General features: G+C 37.7%; 1 protein-coding gene across 8 annotated transcripts in view; it reads right to left on the bottom strand.

Moving 5' to 3' along the window:
* The window catches only part of EVC2 (EvC ciliary complex subunit 2), a 72,922-nt gene continuing 54,994 nt past the window's right edge, over positions 1-17,928 (bottom strand). For 6 of the 8 annotated variants that reach the window (XM_062636320.1, XM_062636321.1, XM_062636322.1 and 3 more), the window contains 6 exons: positions 12,549-12,776; positions 9,701-9,915; positions 8,185-8,272; positions 1,705-1,898; positions 735-836; positions 1-303 (listed from right to left, as the gene is read on the bottom strand). In XM_062636320.1, coding sequence (XP_062492304.1) covers positions 30-303; positions 735-836; positions 1,705-1,898; positions 8,185-8,272; positions 9,701-9,915; positions 12,549-12,776 — 1,101 coding nt within the window. In that variant the 3' untranslated portion in view covers positions 1-29. Of the gene's footprint in view, positions 304-734; positions 837-1,704; positions 1,899-1,956; positions 3,122-8,184; positions 8,273-9,700; positions 9,916-12,548; positions 12,777-17,928 lie in introns of those variants that run through there. The other 2 variants (XR_009968037.1, XM_062636324.1) reach the window with 2 other exon arrangements.

Raw genomic sequence — 17,928 nt, 5'->3', positions numbered from 1 at the left:
CCCCATTGACACTATGAAGGGAAGTTGTCCTATGGGTCCGTATTTGCATGAGAAGCCTTTTTGGAATTAAGAAAGTTCTTTTTCTTTTTCCTTGGAGAATTGTGCAAAGGAAGAATTGGATCACTGGGTCCACGGAACAAAAATACCTTCTCCCCTGTGTCTAATAGCTCTATGGATTCAGCAGTTGTAGTGTTCAAAGAACCAGGTGGATCAGTCCGTTCCATAGCAGGCTGTGTAGGTGAACATCCAAGATGAATGAATGGTGCTTTTTCCAAGAGGGCAAGTTGTTTCTTCTTTATCAAGCTACAGTAATCAAAAAAAAAAAAAATTGAAAAAAAAAAGAAAATTTGGTCAAAAATAAGCACAATTTCCTGTGTCATATCCTCACATGGAAGTGGCAACTTCAGAAGCTAAAGAAAACAGAATTTCAACCGACAGAATTGTAATTTCCATTCCAATCCCAAATAATTCATATATTGTTTTATGAGATACAAAATTGCGTAAGGAAAGTTAGCCTTATAATAAATAAGCATACAGAAGACAGGCAGTGCATATGAAAAATATGTGAGCTTTGTACATATGTACAGAAAAATCTTTTTAGGCATTTACTATTACTGCTTATTACGTGCATTTATGAACTTATATTCTGATTTCTAACAGATAAAAGAGAAACCTTGGAGACTAAATAAAGTATTAAAAACAAATATGTGTGTTTATTCCTGTTTTCTCCTTACCTGTCTTTTCTCTTGTTTAGAGAAGGGAATTTTTCCAGACTTTTGTTTATCAGATCTTGCCTTAATTTGTTCTCCAGTGCTTGCCACAACTCTTGGTTCTTCCTGAAGGAGTAGGAAAGGAAAAAATTCCCAGCAGCAAATCTCCAAATAAACACACTTTCCTCCCCTTTCTAATTTTAGCTACCAAACCCATGACAGTAATACCATGAGTACAGTCAGTAAGAGCATTCAAGTATTTGCTTACTGCCCTGCCACAAATCATTTAAATCAGCTAAGATCACACCTCAGGGCATGGTCCCAAGGACCCTTATCTGTTCCTTGACAACTCATGTTTGACAACTAGAGGGACCAATGCCACAACATCTGCTTTTCTTTCCTTCCCATGTCATGGCAGGGAGTTGGGAGAGAGCATCTGGGAGCACCTCCATGTTAGCTGCACAGCTAATGGAGATAAAATGAAGGGATAAAGGCTTTGGGAGATGAACCTTCTCCGTGAGTAGAGGGTAAACCAGTGGCCACTTGGGACTTCTATACTGAACTACAAAGGCGCAAGGTTGAAACTTTTATTATTAGAAAGAAGGACCTCCTTTATATCATTAGGAGTTCTATACTCCTGAAATCAAGTGTGCTAGAATATTATAAATACAAATGCTGGAAGCAAAATATTTTCATAAACTCCAATTAAAGAGAAAGAAAATGATCAGAACTAGATTTATACATCTATAAAACAACCACTTAACTCCAAAAGTTATACAATGTATTATCTTTTTGTCAATTTATTATAGTTTAAATATTTCATAAAATAAGGTAACACTTTCAAAGTATTTTTACCCCACAAAAATATTTCAAAAGGAAACTTATGCACCTGTGATTTTTAATATTGCTGTCAATCTGCTTGTCCAGCAAACATACACATATGCAAAGCAATAATCTTCTCTTGCAATGGTCTACCAAAAAATATCATGCTTACCTTTTCTTACAGCTGCCAGACTCATCTGCATTACTGTCACTTTCAGCAACACCATCTGAGTATTTACTGATTGAATCAAGGACAGAAAGAATCTCACTTTGTGAGCTGGAGGGCAGCAACAAATTCAGGACCCTGTGCAACATCCTCATTGGTACCCGTGTCAGTTTAGCCAAATAGCCTGCCAGCCGAAGCTCCTAGAGGATCAGTGCATAAATTTTGCATTGAAAATAAAAGAATTATTCATTATAGAAACAAAAAATATTACTGAAAATCATGTTAGTGGCAACAATTTTGGTGTCAAGCGGTCACGGTCACAGTCCCATGGCCACTGTTTCTACCCATATATATTTTGATTGCCCATTTCGTTCTGGATAAAGTAAATGTCAGTGTTAAAAAAACAGCTGATCTTAGTGTATGTGCTTAGAGCATATACTTGATGCCCTTCGGTCTGAAAAAACACAATGCAACCGTAATCTAGCATGTAAGGTTTAGTTAATTTATGGCTTGTACTATTACGAAGAAATGCTTTCAAGATAGTAATGAAGCTATATAACATTCCGGGCTCTGCAAAATTAAGGGAGAAAAAATAGCCTCTGAAACCTAATGACAACATTTATATGTTGCCAGGGCTGAGCACTTCATTGTGCAGCCTCTCTTACCACAAGATTCTGTGATAAACTCAGAGAGCAGCTTGTAATAACATTTGTTAAGAGGTGAAGGAAAAATCTGGTTTTGTTTTGGTGTTTGGGGTTTATTTTTTTTCCAAATGTCCTCTCTTTTTTTGCCCAAAGGTCAGTAGTAGACCATATTAACATAGTGCTCAAATAGACTAAGTTCAAATGTAGTTGCTCCCTAGACAATCAACCAGCCCCATTTCCCCCTCCAAACCCCAAAATCCTGTTGTTTTCTGCTCTGCTTTCAAAACTACTGTGTCTCCAGGGCTGTTTCTGCAGACACCCCGTGTCTGTGTAACAAATATGAAAAGTCTCCAATGTATTGAGAACTACATGGAAAGAAAAGAGCTGAGCAAAATAAAGCAAGTTAAATTCCTCAAAGGATGCCAGAAAAAAACTGTTGTAGTCTATTCAAACCATCCGTGCTTCTCAGGTAGGTGAAGTTAAGTAAGATGTGCCAAATGTTCGAGATGACTCATGACAGCCGAGTCACCTCTGCTCTGCAGACTCTCCTATAAACTTGATGAGGAGATGACTACAAAGCCCATGTCACATAAAAAACCTACAAGGTCCCACCATGCTTGAAGACAGTCAATTTCTTTGTCCACAATGGATTCAATGTGTCACAGTAAATATTTGAACTCTGCCTCTTGCTTTGCATGACCAATTTCCAGAGCAGCAAACACACCCATTATCAAATCACTCTTTTCTTTTGCAAGAAGGCATTTTACCAAAAGGATGTCCTGTAAAGGACAAATCTTTCTGCTAAATCCACGTAAAAACAAACAAAGCAATCACTCCCAATGAAGTCCTAACCCAAATTTTGATGGCCAAAAAATAAAAACCCATGACTATTCTCCAAGCAGATAACTCCTCTCAGAAAGGAGGAAAAATAGCCATGTCCCCAAAGCTTCCTGGGTTTTACAGTGTTCTTGTTATAAGTTTTCCATGGAAACTCTGAGATACTAAAATGAACAAGACAAAATCCTAAGTTTGAGGAGAAATTAGGAAATTAATGCAGTATCTAAAATATCCAATGTCTTCACCCTAAACAGGAACTAAAATGAGGTAAAAGAGATGTCTGTTTTGGCTTAGGCCAGGAAACGGTCTGATTCTTCTCTGGAGAAGAATGTAAATAAGAGCTTTAATCTTAATACAGACACCTAATTTTAAATTCTACAGTTGTAGACAGACTGTGTTGTACTTTTAGTCTTTAAAACTGTTCTGTCAGAAACTTACAAAAAACACATTAAGTGAGAATAAAAATTACACATCTCTGTGATGTATTCTGCCCTTTTTGGCTGAATAGTCTCAGGACCTATAAGTCAGTAATTCCTACACAGATGACATCAGTACTGCTTTCCTCTGAAATAATTTCCTCTTTAGAACGTTTTCTCCGCTCTGACCCTTACCTTTCCACATCAACTATGATTTGGGAACTGAAAGGGAATCCTTAATGCTTTTCTAACACAGCAGAATTCACAATTAAGTAATCCTGCCAGGTGCCACAATGCTGTCACCAGTACCGAAGTGGCAGAGGGGCCCACTGGCATCTAACATATGTATGGCCAAGAGAGTGCAGATGTGTGAACATGCACCAGCAGTGAGCAGCATTTCCAGATGCTCACAGCTATTCAGAGCGGCTTGCAGAACCGGGAAGAAGTGAACGTGCATGCAAATACAGGAATGGTTAACCAGTCAGACCAAAAGCGCTCCAGTTTGGGGTGACTGATTCTTCAGGTATATTATATGGTCAAAATAAAACCAGGAAAGAATTGTAGTTTACACACAGCAGAATTACTTTTAAGTATATGGACTGAGCAATGTGAATTTCAACAACTAATGGCAGAATCAGTGAACTCGACCTGTGCTGTGTTTCAAGCTTACTGTGCTGTTTCCGCATGGCACTCTGCCTGCATCATCTGCTGTCCCCAGAATGCAACTGGTGTACCTGGGACTATATTATGAGCTTATTTAAAAGAAACTTCTCAGACAGAGGCTTATGATCCTGAACTGACTATCATTCAAGCAAATCTGTTATTCACCTAGATCTGCCTTGATAAGGATAAGCTGAAACATGCAATGTAGGAAAGCAAAAATTACCTGGTTTTCCAGAGAGGGCTGCATGCACAGTTCTGAAAACCAGCCTAAAGAGGAAAGTCCTCTTAAAAGAAACAAATGAGTGCAAGATACAGAGGTACAATGGCTATAGCTTCCGAATACTTGCCAATGTACTGTGTTCCATAATTTATATGAAAATGAGGGAGGAGGGAAGAGTTAAAAATTGATTCCCATATCATACACACGATAAGCACATCCAAAAGCAGGAACAAGTTGCACTCTAAGCCATAATAAATTAGTCTTCTCTAAGCACATACTTCTTTACAGTTAAGAATATTGAAGTTCAGAGTTATAGTTGGACTTATACTTGCAGAGAACAGATGTTTTGTATATCTGCAGGGTAAATAAGTATGTGTTTTATGGAATTTCAATAAATTATGTCCCAGAATATCTCTGGGCTACACTTTATGTGAATAAACACAGAAACCCCAATGGTATACATAATGATATCGAATGCGTTTTTACACAAATTAATTATTTCTTCAGGGAACCTTATGAACAAAACACAAAGCAGTCCCCCAAGTATACACTGAACAGCGAGTGCAGTTTTTCAACTGCAGTGAAGTGACAGTGATGTTTTTAAATCTCTGTCTTCAAGATACCAAGATTTATAATTATCAAAGGTCACTGTTTACCTGCTAGGGTGGTAAGAGGAGTGGATACTGTGAAAATTATGACATTTTCAGTTTATGTCTGCAAAGCAATGATTTTAACCTCTCAATTTGCAGAATACATGCCATGCTGTTCAGCAGCTCTTTCACAGTGCATCTATGCCCAAGAAACTTAACAACCATCACAGAAGACAATTAAATTGCCGTAACCCAAGAGGAAATAGTCAGCAATCTGGTACACCACTTAGACACACACATGTCTATGGGGCTAGATGGGATCCATCCAAAGGTACTGAGGAACTGGTGGAAGTGCTCCCTGAGCCACTTCCAATCAGTTATCAGCAGTCCTGGCTGCTGGGGACATCACAATTGACTGGAGGTTGGCATTCATCTTAACATGGCACAAATCTTGAATTCATGCCTTTATGAGGGAGGTAGATGCTGAGGCTCTAGCAGAGACAACCAAGCTCAAGATCAGCAGAAAAACATTTCACAACATCCTTTGCAAGATAAGAACTCTTCTGCTGAGCATCTGGCTTGTTACATGCATCTTCTTCCAAAGCTTCTATGCCAAGAGTATGGCAAGATAAGAACCACAGTATGAGATTAATGCAGTCTTCATGCTCTCTTTTAAGAATTCCCACTTAGTGCTGACTGGTTTTGCCAGCCGATGAAATTGCTAAATAAACACTGTACATGGTCTCTCCAATTAGTCCAAGATTGCAAGGCAACAGCAGATTTAAAAGTACTGAAATTAAACTATGATAATGGTCTCAGTAGTGCTAATCTGGAGGAGTTGGTCTGGGCTGTTAAAGCCTTTATAATGGCCAGGGATGAAGCATATTTTGTCAGATAAACATACAGTGAACTAGGGAAAAAAAAAACAAATCCCAGCAAACAGTATAAGAAGAATTCAAAGGACTGCGGCCAACCAAGACCTTTGATTTAACCCACACTAGTACAGAGAAAGATCAGCAAAGGCCAAAGGACCTTTCAAAGCATTTTCAATTTTTCTATCTGCTATAACGCTTATTTTCCACAGATGTGGAATGGAATTTATTTTATCTAAGACTTAACTTCTATTTACCATATTTGGGATGTACTTGAAGCACTGTATGTTTCAGCAAAATATTCACAGAAGCCTCCCTGTTTCACACAGAAAAAAAAAAGGATCACTGAACAGGCCAAAAGATCATCTTTCTCCCAGAAAAAAAACTCTGAATCTTGAAGTATTAGACAAATGCAACTAAAAATGGGCAAAATAAAGCCTCTGATTTCATAGTGCCTCTAAAAAGTGTTATAGCTGTCACTGCCCACATCACCATTCCAAAACTGAATGAATAATGAAAATAGTGGGTGATCATTTTACGCAAGTTATTTTAAAGAAGCATAAATGAATACACATAAAGTTTAAAGTTACAAAGAAATAAAGATTAAAGCTCACCATCATATGAATATTTACATCATAAATACCATATAACCTTATCAAGGTTATGATAAATATCACCTTATCAAAGGCCTGCAGCAGAAATTTTTTGCAGTGTCAGTAGGATGCACTGAAATCCCAATAACATATTAGGAGCTTTATGCACAGTAGGTCATTGGGGGCAGAAAACAGTGGGAAGGAACTAAAGGCTGGAACAGAATTCAGTAGCTCCTGAGAGCCATATCTGCTTAAAATATCCAAAACTGTCAAGGCTGACAGGATAGCAAGCCAGTTTGAAAAAAACCAGCTGCAACAGGAGATGGGGGGAAATCAAAGAGGAAAATAATAATACTAATAATACTAAACACACACACCCCCTGCCCCCAAACTCTACAGCAATATATAGCTTGGATTTAGAACTGGAAGGCTGGTAACGCTGGTCATGACCTCTTCAGCAAACACCTCCAACTGTAACACTGCAACACACCAGAATGTGCTTTTGATGTTTCTATTATTATGCCCAGAGGATAGGATGCTCTGGAAAGTGTTAAGACAAAGTCTGAATTCCCACTCTGAGATCTTCTATTCCAGGACAGAGCTTTAGCCATAAGGCTGCCAGATATTCAGAGGTAAGGAAGGACTTGCAAAAGGACTTGACTCTGAATGGAGCCTGAGTGTCCCCATGAGAGGCAGAGACTGAAGGGATTACCACCCTCCAGTGAACTTTAAGAGACTGTGATGCAAATTCCTTACCTAAATCAGAGTACGGGTCTGAAAACATGTGCTACCTTCCGGGTGAATATCCTAACACAGAAAAAAGTATACAAGAGTCTCACTCCAATTCTTCATGAGAGCAGCTGACTTAAAATAGACATCTAACTCGGGAGACAACAGAGTTCACAAAACTGAGCAGAAACAAGCTAAGGCACAGGGAAAGCTGAAAGACCCTTAGTCAAAATGATTCTTCCCTTTGCTTGCTGACTTCTGAAGCTCTGAATTTATGATTCATGTGACTGCAACCACACTTGTTCCTGAGAGGAAAGATGTTTGTATGCAAAAAGCTCCAATGCTGAGTCACTTTTCTAACACCAGTTACATATCTCAACCAAGGCCTGCAGATAGCACTTGAGGACAGCAGTGATTCATTTTTAACGCCTTTTGTGGGACTGACAGGCAGCCAATACCTGAAGAGGTGACACTCTTCTAAAAAACGCTATGAGTAATGATACTAGAAAACTTAACTAGCAGTCTGTCTATCTTCTAGTTTTGTAACACAATCAATGCAACCATTCCTGATTAAAACCTAAACAAATCCCTTGTCCTGTTACATGAAAATCAGACTGTAAATCTACCTGTAAACCAGAAACTCGGGCAATTTAGTTCTCTACAGAATGAAATGCAACAGGAGAACACCCTGAAAGGATTTTTAAGCGAATAAAAAAAATATAACTCAGTAAAATTCAAAAGGCCGAAAGCAGGTCAGAATTAAATAAATGATAATATAGACACCTAACAGCAGAATTGGGAGCCACTATTAGCAGATAGTCACTCCAAATACACTTATAACACTTCCCAAAAAAGAAGAAAAGCTTATTTTCAGATACAGCCTTAATTTAAACTTGGCAGCTTTGCTCAATTTCATGCTTACCTGACTATAAAGTGCCAATAATGCATCCATTTCTATATTTTCCAGGAGATCTTCAAGCACCACGCAATTCCATTGCTCATCTCTCAAGCTGAAGTGAAAGACAGAATTAATATTGAAGTCTTCCCAGGCGCAACAACTGTATTACAGAAAACAATATCTGAAAGTCATCCATTCAGGAAGCGTGCCTTCCTGTCAGCAAAGCTGGGTGAACAGTGTAACTTCTAAAATAAGCCAAATTCTTTTCCCTTCTTCCCTGAACCACCAAACAAACATGACAGCAGAATCTAAAGCTATGCTCTTGCATGCAATTCATATCCAGAGTTGCTCCAATGTGACACGATTCAACCTGTCCCCATCCTCTTTAAATTTCATCACCACAGTTTATGGCAAGTTGTGGATCTTTATTGCTGGAATATAATAGTAAAGAGCTAATTCCCTCACTAGTGGTGGTTTTTTTTTGTTTCTGGACCGAACCATGAAGCCATCCTTGTGTCACTTGGTAAAAGTACAAAATTTGTTTCTTCCATTAAGTTTTCAGGTAAACAGTAAAGGCTAGTTGCTGTTTCTTTGAAGGCATCACTGAGCGATCTCTACAGTAGCATCCACAAATCAGTAACTTACTTGCTTTTCTAGTGACTCTTCACTTCTGCAAGATAAGAGTCATTAATCTACATTGAGTAGAGCTCCAGCATGTTCAGAATTGAAACAGCTTTAAGAGTGCTGTAACTCCACTCAAAGCCTCTCAAAGCCATTTTAAATATATCAATTGTTTCACAGGAATTCCTCTTTGTAATGAAAAACATCCTCTCAGGATCATACATGTATCTTGAAATGTGGTAGGCTTTTAATACTGTACAATATACATAGAAATGTAATACCTAACTCCTGTAACCCTATTGAAGGTAATACAATACTTTGCAATTTTGCACATTACCACCTATTTTTGTTAGGCAACCTTCATGAGCAGACAGATATTTCTATATATCTTTTTTTTGGTCACTGATACCTTTACATAAAAATAGGCCAGGGAAAAGTGAAAACTGAGCCTGTCTCTAAGGCAGAGTTTATATATCCTATCAAAAATGACTGTGTGACAGGGAATTCAGTCTACACTGTGACAGTTGAGATGGAAATTTAATTTAAATCATCTCAGTTAGTTCCCCTGACCCCTGCAGATCACGTTGCTACCTATCTTCTTTGGAGTCAAAGGAACAGGACTGAAATTCTTCTCCTCCTTGCTGCTAAGGAGTATTATTATTTTTCCACTATCGCCATCAAGAAATGGTGATTGCCATGAAACACAGCATAATCTATACACAACTAGGTTATTATTATTTCATGTTTCTTATTTCAATATTCCCAAGATTCCTCAGTTATGCTCTGGGCTACATCACAAAAATGCACTCTTCAAACACATGCATAGTTCCTCCCCAACAGCAGAATATTTAGCCTGCTGTTCGTAATTATCTTATGGTTTATAAGGACTGCTTATAGAACCTGAGACCAAAGGACTTACCTTTGCTGATGCAGATTTATAAATTGCCCACATTTATTCATAGCCTGTCTTAGCAGAACTGTCACCTGTCTGTCTGCATTTGTTTCTACAGCTTCACTTGAAAGTCCCAAGCCATCCAGACTCCACCTCTGTCTGCTCATTAGATGGTGCTGCTGCTGAGCTGACTCCTTATGCAACATCTCATACTCCAGCTTCCTGTCAAGTTCTTCAATCTCCTACAGGGTGAAAAGACATAAGGATAAAAAGTCAGAATTTAACTTGGAAGAGTGAATTTCATTTGGAGACAAGAAAAAAGATGGTACCAAAATTTCTGATATTATTCATTTCTCATTCTACCCAGCCACTTGCAGTCATTACACTTTCAAATTCATTGCATGGCTTCGCCAAACATGACTTGCAGACCAGGAATATCAGAACAATGCCAAAAGATATGAGTCAATTTTCACTGTGTTAAAGGTCAGTGCCCTCTGAAACCTTCCACTGTAGAGGACATCTACAAAGTACACTATCAGCATGGCTCAGATTCAAACAAAAGAATGGCACCATTAGGATTCATCTATAAGCTGCATAAAGCCTCTGAAAAGAGCTTGAGAAACTCAGACTGAGTTAAATCTTAAGCAGATTTAGTTCTACTGAATAAACAGCTAATATCAATGAGTTATGTGAAAAAACAATAGTTCACATTTAGTGTGATAAAATTAGGGTTAAAATACTATGCTCTTTGGGTTAAACGCCAAAGTCTTAATAAGTGAACTTTATCCCTCATGACGAAGATCTTTCTTTGGTCAGAGTCAAACTAGACATCAGAAGGGAAGTTCCACAGTCCACTTTTCCAACGTCATTGTCTGACCTGAACCTTTTAAGTTTCTTAGTATTTCAGTGCCCTATTTCTCAACTTGTATCTTGGAGAAAATGCTGAATTTTGATCTATTCCTCCATCCCATCAGCTCTATTCAGACTACAGATTCACTGGAGCACAGCATCTTTAAGTAAGTGTCTGCTTCTTGGTCAGCAAGATTTGACATTAGTGCTTAGATCCAACACCAAAATTGGTTATTAACTAAGATGATTAAGGGAGTGGAGCATCTCCCTTATGAGGAAAGACTGAGGGAGCTGGGTCTCTATAGTTTAGAGAAGAGGAGACTGAGGGGTGACCTTATTAGTGTATATAAATATATAAAGGGGGAGTGTCACGAGGATGGAGCCAGGCTCTACTCAGTGGCACACAATGAAAAGACAAGGGGTAATGGGTACAAACTGGAACACAAGAGGTTCCACTTAAACTTGAGAAGAAACTTCTTCTCAGTGAGGGTGACGGAACACTGGAACAGGCTGCCCAGGGAGGTTGTGGAGTCTCCTTCCCTGGAGACATTCAAAACCCACCTGGGCACATTCCTGTGTAACATTATCTAGGCGCTCCTGCAGGGGGATTGCACTAGATGATCTTTTGAGGTCCCTTCCAATCTCTAGAATACTGTGAAACTGTGAAACTGTGTAACTTGTTATCTCTAAGGGGACGAAGCAAACTCACATACAGCCACATGTTTGCTTCACTGATTGGCAAAACGATCACTGATGTTGTCAGCATTAGGGCATCCCCTGTAATCTGATGTATTTGTTTTAAAGCAACAGGTGTTAAAATTTGCCAGATAGTTGGACAAAGGAGTTAGACAAAACCACAGCAAGAGAAAGAGGTTTCATCACCAGGAAACAGCCCCTGCAATCCAAGCCTAACAGGTTCTTTAAACAATGCCTAAAATATTTTTTCCTCCAAAATAGGTCTTAAATCAGTTCATGCACACTGGATAAAAAAATCCAGCGTTAGCTACTCCAGGTCTCTCTTCCATCCCTCCTTCAATGCTTTTTCTTCATCTGTTCAAGGACAGACAACCTAAAAGCAACCTCTTCCAAGAGCTGCCTTACTGCATAAAAGGCAGTAACTTCAGATTAAATTATTTTTATAATACTCTGTCTACATAGAATTTCACTATTTTCTACAGATTTTCTACAAATTTAAGCAAAGCTGGAATCATATAAGCATTCTAGCTGCCATGCAAAGAGAAACGCTGTAGAGATGAAAGCATTAAAATTTAACCAGGAGTTTTCACAGCAATAGCTATCTAATGATGCCCTCTAGCAAAGAGGTTTTGCTCTTAAAAACCCATTTTGTCGGTTCGACTCCAGTGCTCTCGCAAGCCTCACTTGGATGACTGCAAAAAGCAGATGTAAAAAAAAAAAAAATCCTTATGAATACAAAGCACTGAATTATTAAAAAAGGTTCAGAAAACTGGCACACACCAAGTATATAATAAATACGATGAAGGGAGGCGGCCTTTCCAAAGTTTCTGCTATTTAAATGGTGTAAATGCGCTTGGAGGGAGACAGAGACAGGTAGGAGGCTGTATATATAATCTTTAAAAGCTCAATGACTTAAGCATATCATGTGGTTATGGATTTTACCATAAGGATAGCAATATAACATGGTCAACTTTGTAACAAAGTCATGACAATTTACACACTATCTCAGTCATGACTCACAATCACTTCCCAGTTATCTTCCTTGCAATCGATAAGTCACTAATAATAATTAGCCATCAAAATACACCGTAAATTTCTGGATGCCATTATAATAAAAATAAATCATAATGATGCACAGTCATTCCTGGCTCTACTACTGTTTTTCACTTTATTCCTTTAACTGAGTGCATTAAAGCTCATAATCACAGAAATTAAATACTGGACAATCAGGAGCTACAAATCAGCACAGCTAAATCAAAGTCAACTAAGCTACTGTGATAGTTGCTGTCTCCTAAGAGAAATTTTTCCTTTTCACAACTTCATTACTTACAGGGTTGTGTGCTTCTAAAATCTGAATACATTCCAGTTTTGACAGGGCTTTTGACGTGCTCAGCTGTTCAAAGAGCAAAGCTTGCACACTTATGATAGCAGTATACAGCTCCAACATTTTGGATTTTTTAACAGTCTTCTGAAAGGCTAAAGCAGCAATATACTCTCCGAGTTTATTTTCCAGGTCGCGCAGCTGACACTCTTTCTCAAGCAGCAACTCGTGCTTAACCTAAAAAATACCAAACCACAAAAGATAAAAAGGTTAACAGAAAACCTCATGAAAACATCATCATGCATGCCCATGGTTTTATTACTCTGTAATTAACAAGCAGGTTAAAGCACTGAAGAAATCAATTCTGTTATCTTACAATATAATACATTGTTTTAAAAAGTGTTTTTGACATTAAATCCCAAGATTTTACCGTGTTTAAGTGATAAAAAAAAATATTACAGTATGGTCAGACATTTCAAAGAGATCAGGCTTTGTTTTAGGGTAGTCACAACTTTAATACTAAATACAAACCTAAAATAGAGTGTCTATATAATTTTTAATATAAGTAAAAATTAAAAATACAAATAAACCTATGCTTACCTATGTGGTTGGTTAAATGGGAAGATAAAATACATCCCTGTTTTAGCAAAAATACAAACTTTCTAGAAAGACTGTAATTACTATCAAACTCATAATAAATACTGACCAATGAAATTCAACCTACTATTCTTTAAACAAATAACCAAAAATCTTATGTAAAACAAAAGTTAAACTGTAAATCAAAAGTAATGGATTTCAAACAAGATTAAAACTGGATAGAATTGACATTAAACAGGATTAAATCAACATGATTTAACTCAGTATCTATGTCGCTGCCACACATTTGATGGGACATCCACGGAAACTATCCAAGGGTGAAAGGCAAATACAGCATGTGCAAGCACACACTCAAATGCAATGTGATTGATGAGCTTTTGACGCTATAGCACTGATATTCATAGTCAGCGATATTGCCACTGTAACCATTTTTCTGCAGCACAGGGTGGACTGCACCCAACTGCAATTACCCTCTTTTACATGCTTCCATTTAAGCTTGACATTTTAAGTCAAAGCCAAGGAAAAGGTACTTATCTGTATGTTTTGTATCCTACAAAATGTGTTTCCAGTGTCATATAGGTATGGATGTCTAAGTTAGGCACTGCTGCATATCTAACACTTGGGTAGATGAATCCTCAAAGTCAGGAAATAATTATGTTTAATTTCATTCTCTCTCCCTTTATTATCCACATGGCTCCAAAAGTTGGGACTGTGAGACAGAGAAGACACAGAGAGAGAAAGCACATCCAACCACTGGCACAAGTTGCCTAGAGAAGCTGTGGCTGCCCCATAGCTGGAAGTGTCCAAGGCCAAGTCGGATTGTCCTTTAAGCAACCTGGTCTAGTGTAGAGTGTCCCTGACCATGGCAGTGGGTTGGAACTGAATGAACTTTGAAGTTTCTTCCAACACAAACCATTTTATGGTTCTAAGAGAGCTCCAACTCCATTATTTGGTGTTGGTATCAACTACAGCTTTTCACAGGGGACTTTAAGAATAAAGTTAAGCAAAGAAAAAGCCATCTATACACTGCTGGGTATCAGAGTGCAGGGTTTTTCCTCACTACCTCTAAATTATCTTTTGGTCCTGATAAATCTAATCTGATAGGTTTCACAGCATACAAAAAAAATAATAGAATTCTCAGAAATTAGATTTTACAGTATTATTTTAACAGCAGTGCTCAAGCAACAAGTTTACTGTCACTGTGGCATCTGAGCACAGACATTCACATTTGCATTCTATGGAAAAGTATTTATCTCATGAAGTTTGGGCCCTGTCTTAAAGAACAGGAAGAGGTCTGTTCTTTGAACACAGAACATCTGTATGTAATTGAGATACCTACACAGTTAATACCTTAGCATGGCAGGCATCCTGTGGTATACCTTTATACGCAGAATCCACCTGTCTATGGTTTTGCAAGTCAATAAAATAAGAACAATAAAGACCTGCAAGCATGAACTACAACACTGTAACAGGTCAACCAGAGTCTTTATATATTGTATCTTCTTCCCATTGGCACAAGACCTGATTTTGCCTCTCAGACTATCTCTGCATAAATAGAGACAGTATGTACTCAAAACATTAAAACCTTATTAGCTTTCTGTTCATGCTAATCAGAATTACACATTATTGACTCCATCAACAATGAACCTTAAAGGAGCATTTAAGGAGACTTCCACCAAGTTTTTAGACCCATAAGATGATAAATATGTAACATGATGTTCATGATTTTTCTCTGGAAATTTTGGTAAGAGATCTGCTAAATGCTATTACGTATCATACCAATTCTATTATCCAGTAGATAGAGCGAAATTTAAAATGTGATTTGGAACCAAATATACTTGTGATAGTCTCATGCCCATGTAATATTCTCCAAAGTCTCCATTATATCACCTGGAATGTCCTTGAATGCAATGGATGAAAGGTAACCTTCAGGAAATGTTTCCCCCTAATGTGAATTAAACCAATTACAAGACAGTAAGAAATCATTGTACAGACACAAAGTGGAGGCAAGATTCATTTTCTTGATATTTTTAACAAACCTCCATCATAAAAGACAGTCACTGCCTTTCAACATTACTGTTGATCTAACAAATTGATCTTGAATAATGCAGGTGTGTGACACTGAATAATAAGTAAGCATATGTGTTACAAATAAACACCTGTGATTTTTGAGTTAAGAGGAGAATTCAACCTCAGGATTGTACTGGAAATACAGTAACTAAAATCCTGAACACTAAGCTGTTATTTCTGAACATGCTAGGCAGTGACTGAAGAGCAGAAGAGATGGCCAAAAATGGGAGTTCATGGGAAAAGAGCCGAGATGCCTTCCAGTACTTGTTCAAAAAGAACCCAGAAATACCTATTGCTTGTTTCTATGTTTCACTTATCAGTAGGAAAAAAGTCAATAATAAATGATTATGATGACTATATTTTTATACATATTTTCTACATTCTTTGCAGGTAGGCAAGAAACCTATTAAACAGAATTTTGGGCCTTTTGTTTTCCAAAAACAAAACTTGTTTTTTAGCAAAGAGCAAGTAACTTTAGCATCTCATTTAAACTTCCATTTCAGTAGTTGAGAAGCATTCAAAGGTGTAGGCTGTACTCTGGCAGCACTGACAGGAAATCAAAGATAGAAACTTCTGCAGAACATGCTACAGGTCATGACTGATATAGATTGCACAAGACTGCCAAGCCCATTCTAACTCAGTTTGTTCTGGTTTATGGTCTACTGTGAGGTGCCCCTGCTCATGGCATGGGGGTTGGAACTTGATGATCTTAAGGTCCTTTCCAACCCTAACTATTCTATAATTCTATGATTTTAAAAATCCAAAGTGTTACTTCAACATATTCTTATAAACCAGTGATGTAAGACTAAGACCTAGAACTAAGCCGATTCCATACCTCAGAGCCAAGGTAAATATTTAAAACAAAAAAAAATAATTAAAAAAATTACATCTTTCTTCAGAAAAAAAAATAACCTTTCTTGAAAAGCCTGTGCACAAATAAGATTCACATTTTTGTTCTGAAAGGCATGTTGAATTTATTGTTGTACTACTGATCACTGTGACACAACACAATGTTCTCAAAAGCAACTGTCAATTTTCAGAGCTGTATTGCCAGACTCTTAATTTTTTAAGGTCTCAGTTGTGAAGTTTCCATTTACTTGCCTCCATCCCTCTTTTCATCAGTGAAAGTTGTTCCACTTTTAGGTGATTCTTAAAGAGAATACCAGGAGAAATAGCTTCTAAAGGAAGGCAAGGAATTTGTATCTGATTCAGCCATTCACTCAACACTTAGCTAACAACAGTTGCTGTCTAGTAAGATGCTCAGGGAGATTCATCACTACAGCAGACATCACTTTAAGGGGCAATATATGTTAGAAATGAACCAGGCTGGACAACTAATGCCATAAGCCACCTTTCAAAACTTTGGCAATGTTGAGTTTTGATTTGACTTAAAAGCAGGAAAATGAAGATGGATGAGAACCACCAATTTTTTGTTGCAAGAGACTAAATGATTTGTATTATGATTTTTATCACAATAGCATCTATTCAAGGAACAGGGGGCAGGAAGGGGAGAGGAAATTCAAGCAGACCTTCCTCACTAGAAGTTTCCAAAAAGACTAATGCTTTAGAGTCTATGTGATGCTCACTATTCAATGTATTATGGCAGCCTCTTAACTAATAAGAATATTGCAACACTACCAGCTTGAATGAGTTGTGACAACATGCACACACCAAGAGCTCATCTTTCTTTTCTTCCAGCTTTTAGTTATATGTCTAAGATACTGCCTACCAAAATACACAAATTCTTACAAGATCTCCAGAAAGGGGAAAATATATGCTTGAGGTATGATTTGTTTTATAAGACAGAAAATTAGTAAGTAATATCTGAAGGCTGCCTTTGTGGTTTAGGGACAGGAAGTGCTCCAAACCTCTAGAAATGTGGAAAATTACACAGAAATGTTTTGACAGGTGTGTGCACACCACTGAATTTAAAGTTCAGCTTCAGTTTAAGCTTCTTCACAGGAGGCTCAGTTTCAGACACAAGGATTTTAAATGAATTATACATATTTGAAATCTGGGGATAGATGAATGAATACATGAATGGGTAAATGAGTGATCACCTTTAGCGTAAGTCTGAACCCATTAAAATGAATAATGAATAAGGATGGTAATGCAGTATGACAACTCAAGTTCACTTATAAGGAGACACAAAATGTGTATTATAATTGCATCTAAATTAAAAGGCAAGAGATGCCACTGATGAAAGAAACACTTATACTTTTGTCAACCACTTAAATAACAGGGATTTTATATATGTTCAGTATATTCCATAAATCATAAGATTTATGGTCCAAACTGCGAAACTAGGTACTATTTGCATATTACTATGTATGAAGCCATGTGTTAAGCATGCCCAAATACAAGGGATTTGAAGAAAGGCTCAGACAGCTGGGATTGTTCAGCCTGCAGAAGAGAAGGCTCCAGGGCATCCTTACTGAAGCCTTTCAGGACATAAAGTGGGCTTATAAGAAAAATGCAGTCAAACTGTTTTGTTGTGACAGGACAAGGCGTAATGGTTTTAAAAAGAAAGAGGATATAAGGAAGACATTAGTTTATGATAAGGATGTTGGAGCACTGAAACAGGTTTCCTAGAGAGGTGGCAGATGACCCATCCCTGGAAATATTCAAGGTCAGGTTGGGCAGGGCTCTGAACAACCTGATCTGATGATGTCCCTGCTCATTGCAGGGGGGGTTGGACTAGATGACCTTTGAAGGTCCCTTC

The sequence above is a fragment of the Pezoporus occidentalis genome, unplaced genomic scaffold (genome assembly GCF_034315485.1).
Source record: "Pezoporus occidentalis ecotype Australia unplaced genomic scaffold, CSIRO_AGI_Poc_V1 ctg48, whole genome shotgun sequence".
In the NCBI taxonomy this organism is placed as follows: domain Eukaryota; kingdom Metazoa; phylum Chordata; class Aves; order Psittaciformes; family Psittacidae; genus Pezoporus; species Pezoporus occidentalis.
The sequence above is the reverse complement of the archived record's forward strand: the minus strand, read 5'-3'. Positions and strand labels throughout refer to the sequence as shown.